Here is a 12,276-nt window from a genome sequence, read left to right on the forward strand (position 1 = left end):
AACAAGTAAGAAGTTAAGAATTAAAGAAAGTCTGTGTGAAATAGATATTTAGAGAGTATTTCGTTTTACACTTCTTTTGAAGTGCTAATGCTTTACTAGTGTTGTTAAATAAATAAAAAACTTGATTATCAATAATGACTTTAGTCATTCTATGATGTACACTATTCTCACACAAAGCAACATATATCAGCTTCATTTTTTTCTTTTGACGTACGTGCCAATGCTTTACTAGTGTTGTTAAATAAAAAAAACTTGATAGAACACTATTCTCACACAAAGCAGCATATATCAACTTCATTTTTTGTATAATGAGAAAGCCAGAAACTAAAGACAAGAAGATAGAACTTGTTGATCTCTCACAAGATCCACCAAAGAGCAAAACAAAACAGCAGTTAACTAAGAAATTGAAAATTTAAGACCATATAAGATAGCACAATCAGAAATCACAGTCGCCACCCATATCAGCCATGTCATCAATTGCTTCACCTACAAGCAACCCACCCAACAACCCAGCTCCAAGTCCAAGCCCTAGTCCCATTCCAGCTCCTCCATGCTTCTTCGGTTTCTGCGGTTGACCACCGTAACCTTGCTGTTGCGGGTAACCGTACGGACCCTGTGGCGGATACCCATAACCTGGACCCTGTGGTGGATACCCATAGCCTGGACCCTGTGGTGGATAACCCGGGTAGCCTCCTTGAGGTGGATATCCACCTTGTTGCGGGTATGCACCGGGAGGCGGATACCCACCCGGCCCAGCTGGAGGATAACCACCGGGACCACCAGGTGGCGGATATCCACCGGCCTGAGGGTAACCGTAAACACCGCCGTGTTTATCATCATGGCCTGGAGGAGGCGGGTATGCACCCGGGGCGCCTTGTCCGGGCGGGTAAGCTGCGACGGGCTGATCCGTAGACTTGTGGTCAACACTCGATGAGCCAGGCGCGTGAGGATCACTCGAAGACCCGAAAGTGTACTTCTCACCGAACTTGAAAGAGAACTTGAGAGATCCTTTGGTCTTCCCGTTAGGCAGCTTCACAGCATACGTCACCGTTTTCTCCTCCTCCACGTCACCCTCCTTGTTGTTCTGATCCAAAAGCTCCTTCAGAGGAACGCTAACCTCTCCGACTGGTTTATCACCGGCGATGGGACGATCAGCGATGATCTGGATGACAAGTGTGAGATGGTTCTCACGCGCTGCTGTGTCGTCGACGGTGAGCTTGATCTGATGATTCCATTTAGGTTTCGTCCCGCAGTCTTTGTCCACCTTCGTCTTTTGCTTGGTCCTTGCGTCGTTGTTGAGGGAAACGACGGCGTACAAGTCTTGCTTGCCGATCAGCTGGATGTCCTTGAGGTCCTCTGCGGATATGATCGTCAGATCCAACGGCCTACACTCCATCGTTTTAAAGAGAAGATTGTTTTTTTATGAGAAAATGAATAGGAGATAGTGTAGCGATGTATATATATAGAAAAGTAAACTATGCATGTATGTTAAGCTAAGATCGGTTCAAGAAGAAGCAAAAGGTTTAACCACACACGGGATGAACACGTACAAGATACAGAAACGCGTTTTTACATTTGTTAGTATTAAGTTATTTTTCAAAAATTTGTTATTTATTTCTTATTACAAGTTTAGTGTTAATTAGTTTACTAAATGGTAGATTTTTTACTCTAGAAGATGGGAATCTAAACGTTTCGTGATAATGGCATGTATATCTGAACGTTTTAGAGATTGCCATATGAATATATATGATGATGGTTAATTAATTAATATCATGCGTTTTTAAGTGGTGAAAATAAATGGAAGTGACAGTAACCGATCGAAGCTGGATCTCTTAGTTGACAAATATATAAATTGATAAGCTAGTAGATGTGTCACAAAAAAAAAAAGATAAGCTAGTAGATTTAATATTGTCAACTGAATAGTGAATACCATACTTTAGTTCTTTCTAGACGCAAATTTGTTTTGTTTAGCTTCAAATAAAATTATTGGCTAAAGAAAATCTAAACGTCTTGCGGGATCTTCTAATTCTTTGGAGCTGCTTGAAAATGAATTTGTTTGCATTTACTCGTCAATTTTTGCTAATAAACTTAACCTTTGCTCATGTTTAGAAACTTAAGAAAAAAGAGAAAGAATCTTTTGAAAAGGATAAATAATCTAGGGGAGAATCTTGTTTGGTGTTTTCCTTTGTAGTCAAGACTCAATAGCCATGCGCGTGGGGATAATCTATAAGTGTCTAATCCTCTTATTGGTTCTCGTTTTCTTGGTCGAATAATCTTTTAGTTTCAACGATAGCCTCGTCTCCATACCTCGCGTGGCCCTAACGCACCACCATCCATATTTTCTGCAACTTTATTCTCCTCCATGCACATTTATATGGATTCGAGCACATACGTTACGTTACTCCACTCTCTGGATTTAGACACCAAACATAAACGACAAAACTGATTTCTCTTATTCCAAAGCATAAATCCATCTAGTAATTAATACCCGACGTACCATGAACTTTGTAAAATTTTAGATAAAAAAACAAACTTTTTAAAATTTCATATCTTTAATTTCTCTGAAACATACACATTTGTGCAGAATAAAGAAGGAAACAGTCAGTTGACAAAAAAAAGAAGAAGAAGGATACAGTCGAACTGTGACGCTCTAAAATCTTTTGAATTTTTGTTTACAACAATACCAAAAATATATTCATAAATAATCGAAAGTGCAATTTGTCATCATGATATACAAAGTCAGAACTGAACACACATAAGTTGAATAGTTGTTAAAAACATGAGGTTTGCCTAACATCATTTGCTGGTGCGTTAAATATCTATGTCACTATCTACCATTAAATTTGACTAGTGGCTATGGAACTAGATACAAACTCTTCAATAAAATAAATATGATCCAAGCATGCCTATTCCTTGTGTTGTCTCAATTTGTAAATTTATTTTTCTTTTTGGTAAATTTATATTAACTTTAGATTTTCTTTATTATCATGATAACATACTTCGTTGATATAGAAAATATAAAATATATGAATTCACATTCTCCTTAATTTTTTGTTTTATTAATCCATATATGGGATGTGTACTATCTTATAATTATTAAATTAATTGTGGCAATGAGGATCCCACTTTTGAGTAAAGAAAAGGAATACAAGTGAACCCATGTTATTATGCTCTCTCTCTGTCTGAATGGGAGTTGTTGGCTTCTTTGTTACAGTGGCGAGAAGGAAAAAAAAAACACAGAAAATAATAAAAGGAAAAAAAAAAAGAGAATGTGATTGGTCTCTCTCTCTCTCTCCCTTCTCTCTGCAACTTCTCTCGAGCAAAACCCTAGCTTCAGGTTCGTTGCTTCCTTCTCTCACCGTAAGCAAAATCATACATTCATATAACATATAAACTCATAAAACACACTTGTATTACATGTTAAATCTCTCGAATTTCGATCTCCTCTCACCAATCCTTGTTCGATTTTGAATATTCCTTAGCTCCTTAGGTTTGATTCCTCTTCTCAATGATTGATCATATTATCATCAGTCTCGTTGTGCAACTCTCTCTCCACACTCCTCTAGCTTATAGTTTCAGCTGATCGAACGTGTTCACTGATCTAGGGTTCGTAGTGAATGCTAAAGTTCTGATTTTTACCGATTCAGCTTACTGAACAATGCAGTTCAAATCTCAATTTAGGGTTCGTAGTGACTAGTGAGTGCTAAAGTTCTGATTTTTACTGATTGAGATTAGTGAACAATGCTAAAGTTCTGATTTTTACTGATTGAGATTAGTGAACAATGCTAAAGTTCTGATTTTTACTGATTGAGATTACTGAACACGCAGGTCAAATCTCAATTTAGGTTTGTAGTGAATGCTAAAGTTCTGATTTTTACTGATTAAGCTTACTTAAACAATGCAGGTTAATTAGAATGAGTGGTGCTAACGAGCAAACTCGATCCGGCTCCGGCAACGCCAACGGCGAGGGCACTATCGGGATTCCAGACGAGCTACGTTGCAAGAGGTCAGACGGCAAGCAGTGGAGATGCACCGCTATGTCCATGCCCGACAAGACCGTGTGCGAGAAGCACTACGTCCAGGCCAAGAAGCGCGCTGCTAACTCGGCTTCACGCGCCAGCCAGAAGAAAGTGCAGAGGAGGAGCTCGCCGCCGTTAGGCGAAGCGGATACTTACTCAGTCGATGATCAGCTCGTGATCCCTCCTCCTAGCAGCAGCAACGGCCACGCCTCTGGCTCCACCAAGTATGATGGTGGTATTAGAGAGAAGAGACACGATAGAATCATGAGTAGGTACTTGCCTGAGACGCCTATGATGAGGGGCTTCTCTCCACGTGTTGCTGTTGATTTGAACGATGAGGTGGATGGAGATGATGGTGGAATGTTTGAAGAGAGCTATAGATCTTATAGGAGGACGCCACCGTCTGCTGGTGTGATGGACCGGTCACGCGAGAGATCACAACAAAGCATGAGTCCTATGGTAACTTTTCTCATTGTTTAGACACTAGACAATACTTATTGGCCGGCCTTGAGATTTTGGGGGCTGTAGGCGATTTAGTAAAGATTTTAATAATTTTTTTTTACAAATTTCGGAAAATGTTTCATCCGGCTATACCCAGGACCGGCCCCTTGTGTTTGTTTGAAGAGTATTTTAAGATTAAAGTAAATGTTTCTGTGTTTTAGGAGTACTCAGGAGAGAGCACAGATGTCTCTGAAGAGTCTTTGGGGCAAACTTGTCATCACTGCCTGAGGAAAGACAGAGAGAGAATCATATCTTGCCTCAAGTGCAACCAAAGAGCCTTCTGCGACGCTTGTATAACGACACAGTGAGTTTTCTTTTTATTCTGTTTATATTAGAGTTTTGTAAACCTCTGGTTGGTTCTTGATGATGTTCTCATGCATTTTGTAAGGTACTCGGAGATACCACTTGAAGAAGTCGAGAAGGTCTGCCCTGCGTGCCGTGGTTTGTGTGATTGCAAACACTGCCTTCGTTCTGATAACACAATAAAGGTGTGGAACTTGTATATCCAGAGATTCAAACCGTTGCTACCTATTTTGAGGTTACATTTTAAGACAATTAGATAGCTCTTTGTGGAAACTTTGCAGGTCCGGATCCAGAAAGTACCAGTTTTGGACAAGTTGCAGTATCTCTATCGTCTGTTATCAGCTGTCCTTCCAGTGATAAAGCAGATCCATCTTGATCAATGTACAGAGCTAGAACTAGAGAAGAGACTTCGTGGTAAGCCGAGTTTTATTTACAGTGTATAGTACTTACTTCATTTGAGTTTAAACACTTGTTTGTTCTACACTGCAGGAGCTGAGATTGATCTTGTCAGGGCAAGACTGAAAGCAGATGACCAGATGTGCTGGTATATCTCTCTTACATGCCCTTCTACTTACAGCAACTATGTTCTTATTGAAGTTTTGTATTCCATACAGCAACGTGTGTCAGGTACCAGTTGTTGACTACTACCGCTGTTGTCCCAACTGCTCATTTGACCTGTGCCTGAGATGCTGTCAAGATCTACGCGCTGAGTCTTCGGTTGAGATTGGTGGGACTAGCCAAATGATAGGAGATAGAAGAACAGGAGTTCCTAAACTAAAACTGAACTTTTCAAACAAGTTTCCTGAATGGGAAGTCAACAGTGATGGGAGCATCCCCTGCCCTCCTAAGGAACATGGAGGCTGCGGTTCCAAGTCTTTGAACCTCGCTCGCATTTTCAAGATGAATTGGGTTGCAAAGCTTGTGAAAAACGCTGAGGAGATGGTTAACGGCTGCAAGGTATCTGATCTTTGTAGCCCCGAGCTGTGTGACAACCCTGTGTACAGCCCGTCAGTTGAAACGGTTAGATCTGATGGAGTAGCTACTTTTGAGAAACAATGGTCAGAGGGTCGGATTGTTATTGTGAAAAGGGTACTTGAAGAGTCATCTTTCTCTAGATGGGATCCTGAGACTATCTGGAGGGATATAGAAGATGTTTCAGAACATGATCCATTCTTGAAGGCTATTAATTGTTTGGATGGGTCAGAGGTAAGTTTTGCTTTGTTATTTTTATATCTTCATATTGTTTGTGTTACAGATTCATTAGTGTTGGTTAACTTGATTCACAGGTTGAGGTAAGGCTTGGAGAGTTTAGAAAAGCATATAGAGATGGAAGAAACAAAGAGACAGCTCTTCCTTTTTCTTGGAAGTTAAAGGACTGGCCGAGCCCAAGTGCTTCCGAAGAGTTCATTTTCTACCAGAGACCTGAGTTTATCAGAAGATTTCCGTTTCTTGAGTACATACATCCCCGGTTAGGCCTTCTGAACGTTGCAGCCAAGATGCCTCATTACTCGCTCCAAAACGATTCTGGTCCAAAGGTTATAGTGTCTTGTGGGACGTATAAAGAAACTGATGGTGGCGATTCATCGAATAGTATTCACTACAGCATGCGTGACATGGTACATTACTCAGCTCTTGGATTATAATAAATCACACCTCTTGGTGCAACAAAGTGGATCTCATGTTAGTAAAAATAGTAATTTGAGTTGTGAAACTGTTAAACAGGTATACCTCTTGGTGCACACACCTGAAGGAACAAAACTCGAAAGTGTGAGAGAGACTACAAATCACGGTCCAGGAAAAGCTGATGAGAAGATGGGAGAAAATGAGTCACTTGTTAGCCCCAAGGAAAAATTAATAGACGGAGAGTTACATGATCTATCACTTGGTACATCCAATACGGAGAAGAACGAATCTGAGATGATGTTGAGTGTGGAACCTTCTTGCACGTCTTCATGTGCAGGAGGAGTCCAGTGGGATGTCTTCAGGCGCCAAGACGTCCCAAAGCTGGCCGAGTATTTGCAGAGAACGTTCCAGAAGCCTGATGATAGTCTTAAGTGTGATTTTGTGAGTCTTATCTGCTTAATCAATATATCAAATGGGAAAGTCGTCTTTTTATATGTCGGAATGATTGACTTTCCAAGCTTGTTTACCTGGGTTTCAGGTGTCACGTCCGTTGTTTGAAGGATTGTTCTTAAATGAACACCACAAGAGACAACTAAAAGATGAGTTTGGTAAGAAAAAATGAACATTCTGTTTCCATGTTCTATTTCCAAACGTTTGTTGTCCGGAAACATGGGAGATGATTCCTGCTATTGTTTCAGGAGTTGAGCCATGGACGTTTGAGCAACATCGTGGTGAGGCTATATTCATTCCAGCTGGATGTCCGTTCCAATTCAGAAATCTTCAGGTAATATATATTTATGCAACATAGAATCAAATGAGTTTCTCTTCCCTTGCACTTGCTAAGAAACTAAAGTTCTGTCGTATACACTTCTCAGTCAAATGTTCAGGTGGCTCTAGACTTCTTGTGCCCTGAAAGCGTTGGAGAGTCAGCAAGACTAGCTGAAGAGATCCGGTGTTTACCGTACGACCACAAGGCAAAACCTCAGATTCTAGAGGTAAGAAAACTATGAGACACACCATTAACCATCTCACTGCCTTCAATCCTTGAAAATGGTTTGCGTTGTTTAATATCAGATAGGGAAGATATCTTTATACGCAGCTAGCTCAGCCATCAAAGAGGTTCAGAAACTGATCTTGAATCCAGAGTAAGTCAAAAGAATCTAAGCTAAATCTAATTGAAGGACTCTGCAGTGAAACTGAGCTGACAATAGTTATGTTTTTTTGTTTGAAATTTGGTTTTGTTGTTATGACTACAAAAGGTTTGGAGCAGAGCTTGGTTTTGAGGACCCAAACCTAACCAAAGCAGTCTCCAACAACTTGGATAAGGTAATCAAGCGGCCGCAGCAAATCAGCTGCACTTGATGAGAACAAGATTTGTATAGTAGTATTACCATTGTTGTGACATTAGTCTAAAACTACTAATACTACGATTCAGGATTTGTATGTATCTGTGTATATGCTTTACAAATTATATGCATGAGCAAGCACTATTCCACTTCAATATTGGCCAATATGTATTCAATGAGATATGAAGAAAGTTAGAAACTGAACAGAAAAATGTATAACAAAGAAGAATGGTACGGAATAAAACCCCTTTAATCTCTACTTTTTTTGTACACATTTATTCTATGGCAAGAGGCCAATCCTCTCACAACCAGCACCCAAACTTTTCAGACTTGAGTCTCTGAAGCTCCTCTTCGACGCTTAAGAGAAAGCTTCAAAACAATAGGTGGAAGCCTAGGACGTTCAGGTGGCACTGTCTTTGAATCTTGTCTTTGATCCAGTGCCATAGTCGCAGTTGTTTCTCCATTAAGAGGAAGGCTAGGCTTTGAATCCTCTATTTGATCTGTTGCTTTGCTCTCATCTTCTCCTCTTTGCTCCAGACCTGCACTCCCATTGTCTGGCAAAGGCTGTTCTCTGTTACACGCCTTAGCTGAGCGGTTTTTCTTTGCACGTTTTCTTGGTTTAACCGTGCTTTTCATTTCCTTGGTTGTAAGAAAACCGGATTCAAGAGCTTCGAGAGCCCGGGTGGTCAATGGTCGCTTTCTTGTGCTCTGTCTTCTAGGAGCATCTGAGGAACCAAGTTCTTGAGTAGTTCCCAGATCATTGGAAGGAGAATTGTTAGAGCTTGGGATGGAAGGGAGCTCAACTGCTTGCTCTTGTTTAGGAACAATGGTAGCACGTTTTGTGTTTGAGTCAGACACTGAACAGCACCCGTTTGGTTCTTGTTCTGACGAAATGAGTTCATGTGGGGATGTTCTTGTCTCCTCTGACGTTTCTTCGATCTTTACAACCGCAGAAGACGGTCCACTTCCCGTGTGTTTTGATTGATCAGACTTTAAGTTCATATAATCTCTTCCATATCTCTCTTTGTCTTCGTTCATCTCTTCACTTGAGCCGTTTTGGTGTTGGACAGCGCATGAACTTAACTGCTCTGATTCAGAACATACCGTGCTCTCATCACCCGGTGAATGTTTGTCTCTTGAAAGGCTTTTCTCACTCCTCACGCAAGCACTGAGCCGTCTACGTTTCAACGATGGAGCAGAACTTACTGAACCATCATTAGCTTCTGCTCGTTGGTTAGACCTATGCTTGATCAGCCTCTTTGATGGATCCTTAACCCTCTCCAAAGTCTCCTCCTCCTCCTCCTTTATACTAGATTCTTCCTCTAAGTAATCCTTTTTCCTGCCATCACTTGGGGGCATTTCCACATTCTGACAGTCCAGTTCATCTCCTAAACGAGTCTTTGGCACAGAACAAACTAGAGGTTCTGTATTCAGATTCCGTAAATCACACAGCTTCCCTCCTGCAACCAAGCTAGTATCCACAACAGTGAAGTTCATTTGGAGAGTTCCACGGTTAGAACATGGAGACTTTAGGTAACGATGTTTTTGCTTATCAGATGGTGAAGACCCTTCATCAGATTGCTCAGAAGAGTTCTCTGCATTGGCGTCTCCTTCCTTTATCTCTCCTCCTGTTTCAAACTCAAGAAGCTCAGGCTCCATAGCAACCTTTGTTAGAATGTCACTAACTGAATCAAAGTAATCATCTCCTTTAACAAGCTCCCCTCTCGAAAACTCTTTCACTCCAGGGACGATGAACACAATGTTATCCTTAGAAGCAAAATAGCCTCGCTCCTTGGGCTGCTCCGAACGCCATCCTCTGGCTAGCAGACGCGGCCACACAGCTTCCCAGAAGATATCACTGCAACGCGCTTTGCTTAGACGTCGTGAACTGCCGGTTAACTGGTTTATTATGTCGGCAGATGTGAGTGAAGTGTAAGCATCTAAGCCTGGGACCGAAGAAGAAGTCTTTGAAGAAACCGTGAACCATGGTTTGGTCTTCACTGGTGGTCCTGATGTAATAACCGTGAGATCTTCTTTTCCTTTACCGATCCCCACAGCTTCAACCAGAAGCTTGAGACCGACTAGATCCTTCACCAAGCTTATGTATTTCTCAAGAGTGATGTTCCCTTCAGCAAATGACTTTGAGACCTGTGGATATAGTAAGATCAATGACCAAAACATATATACTATTGTTAAGATGTGAACAAGACTCACATTCACAAGTGTTTGCTTCTGAGATTCATCAGAGATAGAAGGAATCAAACGGGACAACAACTGATGTTGCCTCCAGCCTGAATAAAGCTTTCTTCCGTACACACACTTCCGTCTCCGCTTCGTGCGAGAATCAGACCAGCTGTGGTAACTAGCTGATTTGTAGAACTTCCGGTAGTAAAACAACACTATCTCTCCTGTTCCTTTGCTCTCCATGAACTTCTTCAACTGAGTAAAGTTCTTCCCGAATGTATAAAGACCAAGGAGAAAGCTAGCCACCTCATGATCTTCCCAAGAGCTGGATGGTATCTCTGGAACAGCCTCAAGATTCAATCGTTGCTTCTTGGAAGAGCAACGACTTCTTTTGGTTCTTAAAGATTTCAAAGACTGGTTCATGTCAATACTATCATCATCTCCATTTAGTTGACCTTTTTGATGATGCTTGTCTATCCACGTTACTTGGACAGGTTGTCCAACAAGAAAAGGATATGAGGAATCATCCAAAGGTAGAGGAGTCGAGAGAAACGCTGCACGTTTGGATGCAGACATCATAGGAGGAATCTCGGCTTGAAACTCATCTCCAACACGAGGCTCAACTTTTGGATCTCCACATGCAAACTCAACATCAGAGGATTCTTCCATAAGAGTGTTTCCCTCATCCATCAGACGAACCATTCTTAGAGGAACCTGGACGAGCTTGTCTGCATACATCCACAAAAGAACTGCATTTTCAGTATTGATTATAATGCTATAGAAACCTAAAGAACATAAAAACGGTAAACATCTAATTCAACCAGATTGAAATGCAGATATATTACAAGATCTGAAACTCATTGTCAAAACTGAGCCAAAGCTATGAATATGAGATTAACAAGAACAGAACACAAAGATTAAAGATCCAACCTATGATTATTACAGTTGCCTTAAGTTAACAATTAGAGAATGAAACGTAAAAACAAACCTCAAGCATACATGCATTGTCCAAGAACAATATAACATGGTAAAGTATAAAGCTTAAGATTCAGTTACTTTAGATCGTGGGAGAGATTGAAAGATAGATACTTGATCACTAAAACAATCACGGACACGGAAAGTTCGAGCCAAACCCAGAAAACATCCAAAAGTTTGATGAACACGAAGAAGGTTAGAAGATAAAAGCTAGGGTCTTCAGAGCCTAGTTCACATTGAAACACAGACACAGACCCAGATTCAGAATCTCTCTAATCACATGTGACATGATCAAAGCAAAACCGACAAACAAGCATCGATCCCGACCATCAACAACAACTTGTAGCATAGCCATGTAATCAACAACGATCTCGTTAGAGATGAAACCCACGACACACGAGAGGAACATACCACAATGGTACTGTAAGAAAAGCAGCACAAAGTCGAAAACTTTACGCAGAGACAAAAAAAAAACGTTGAAACACGACAACAAGTTCTGTACTTTGATGTTATAAAAGGAGGATTCAGCATCTATCTAATCTCTTTATGTTGCAACACAAGGAAACCCAGAGAGAGGATAAAGCAAAAAAAAAACAAAGGGAAACGCGAAACATGAATTGACAAACACGTCATAAAAGAGATAGATTTGATAACCTGAGTTTAGTTTCTGTCTCAAACTTTGAGCAATGTTGGAGTTTGTGGTGATACGAGATTGTGGAGTTGGTAATGGAAGCAAAGGAGATCGAACAAGTATCGTGTTTTCGGAGAGAGGACGAGCTCTCTGGTCGCTGTTTCAACACCAAGTCTTCGAGAGAGGAACGAAAGCACACAAGGTGAGAAAAATATACAAGTCCGTATTATATAAAAGATTATATTTATTTAATATGCGTTTTTGGAATTTTCCATTTGCTTTTTTTTTTCTTTCTTTCAAAAATAAGGTTTAAGTGTTTATTGTTTTCAGTTAGAGTGTTTAAAGTCATTAATAATATATATTGAAAGTTGTGGATGTGATTTGTTGGATGATCGTTTTAACGTTTTTAACAGTTTTTGTGGATGTGCTTTGTTAAATTTTTTTTTAATATACGCTATCGACTGATTCAGTCAACCGTATACATTTAATGTTGTAAAGTTGACTGATTATGACATTATCCGATTCGAGTTTAGAATAAGTTTTTGACTATAAGTTACAAAAAAAAAAGTTTTTGACTAATGTAAGAAGTAATTAGATTGCATGTATCCAACTACTATGTAAACTGCATCGCCAAAACTTAGATGTAATTTTGTATAAGTCCATATTAATATATGCTATCGGTTGATTCGTTCAA

General features: G+C 40.3%; 3 protein-coding genes across 6 annotated transcripts; 1 reads left to right on the plus strand and 2 right to left on the minus strand.

Annotated features, from left to right (window-relative positions):
- Positions 1-284: 284 nt before the first annotated feature.
- Positions 285-1,490, minus strand: LOC106362340 (protein SRC2 homolog). The gene has a single exon (XM_013802220.3). The coding sequence runs from the start codon at positions 1,394-1,396 to the stop codon at positions 437-439; it is 960 nt and encodes a 319-aa protein (XP_013657674.2). The 5' UTR covers positions 1,397-1,490; the 3' UTR covers positions 285-436.
- Positions 1,491-3,106: 1,616 nt separating this feature from the next.
- Positions 3,107-7,947, plus strand: LOC106362338 (lysine-specific demethylase JMJ25-like). 4 transcript variants are annotated; one of them, XM_022690436.2, is made up of 14 exons: positions 3,107-3,337; positions 3,905-4,478; positions 4,682-4,824; positions 4,909-5,008; positions 5,084-5,237; positions 5,313-5,367; positions 5,438-6,029; positions 6,110-6,439; positions 6,546-6,887; positions 6,985-7,054; positions 7,145-7,230; positions 7,322-7,441; positions 7,521-7,591; positions 7,706-7,947. In XM_022690436.2, the coding sequence occupies exons 2-14, from the start codon at positions 3,915-3,917 to the stop codon at positions 7,806-7,808; spliced, it is 2,730 nt and encodes a 909-aa protein (XP_022546157.1). In that variant the 5' UTR covers positions 3,107-3,337; positions 3,905-3,914; the 3' UTR covers positions 7,809-7,947. The 4 variants fall into 4 exon arrangements, with proteins under 4 accessions (XP_022546157.1, XP_013657672.1, XP_022546158.1 ...); XM_013802218.3 differs by having other exon boundaries at positions 5,105-5,237; XM_022690437.2 differs by having other exon boundaries at positions 3,217-3,360.
- Positions 7,937-11,968, minus strand: LOC106362339. Its single transcript, XM_013802219.3, has 3 exons — positions 11,606-11,968; positions 10,007-10,704; positions 7,937-9,940 (listed from the first exon to the last, which is right to left on the minus strand). Exons 2-3 carry the CDS (start codon positions 10,676-10,678, stop codon positions 8,117-8,119), a joined length of 2,496 nt encoding a protein of 831 aa, XP_013657673.1. The 5' UTR covers positions 10,679-10,704; positions 11,606-11,968; the 3' UTR covers positions 7,937-8,116.
- Positions 11,969-12,276: the final 308 nt, after the last annotated feature.

Source organism: Brassica napus, chromosome A8 (assembly GCF_020379485.1).
Source record: "Brassica napus cultivar Da-Ae chromosome A8, Da-Ae, whole genome shotgun sequence".
NCBI lineage: Eukaryota > Viridiplantae > Streptophyta > Magnoliopsida > Brassicales > Brassicaceae > Brassica > Brassica napus.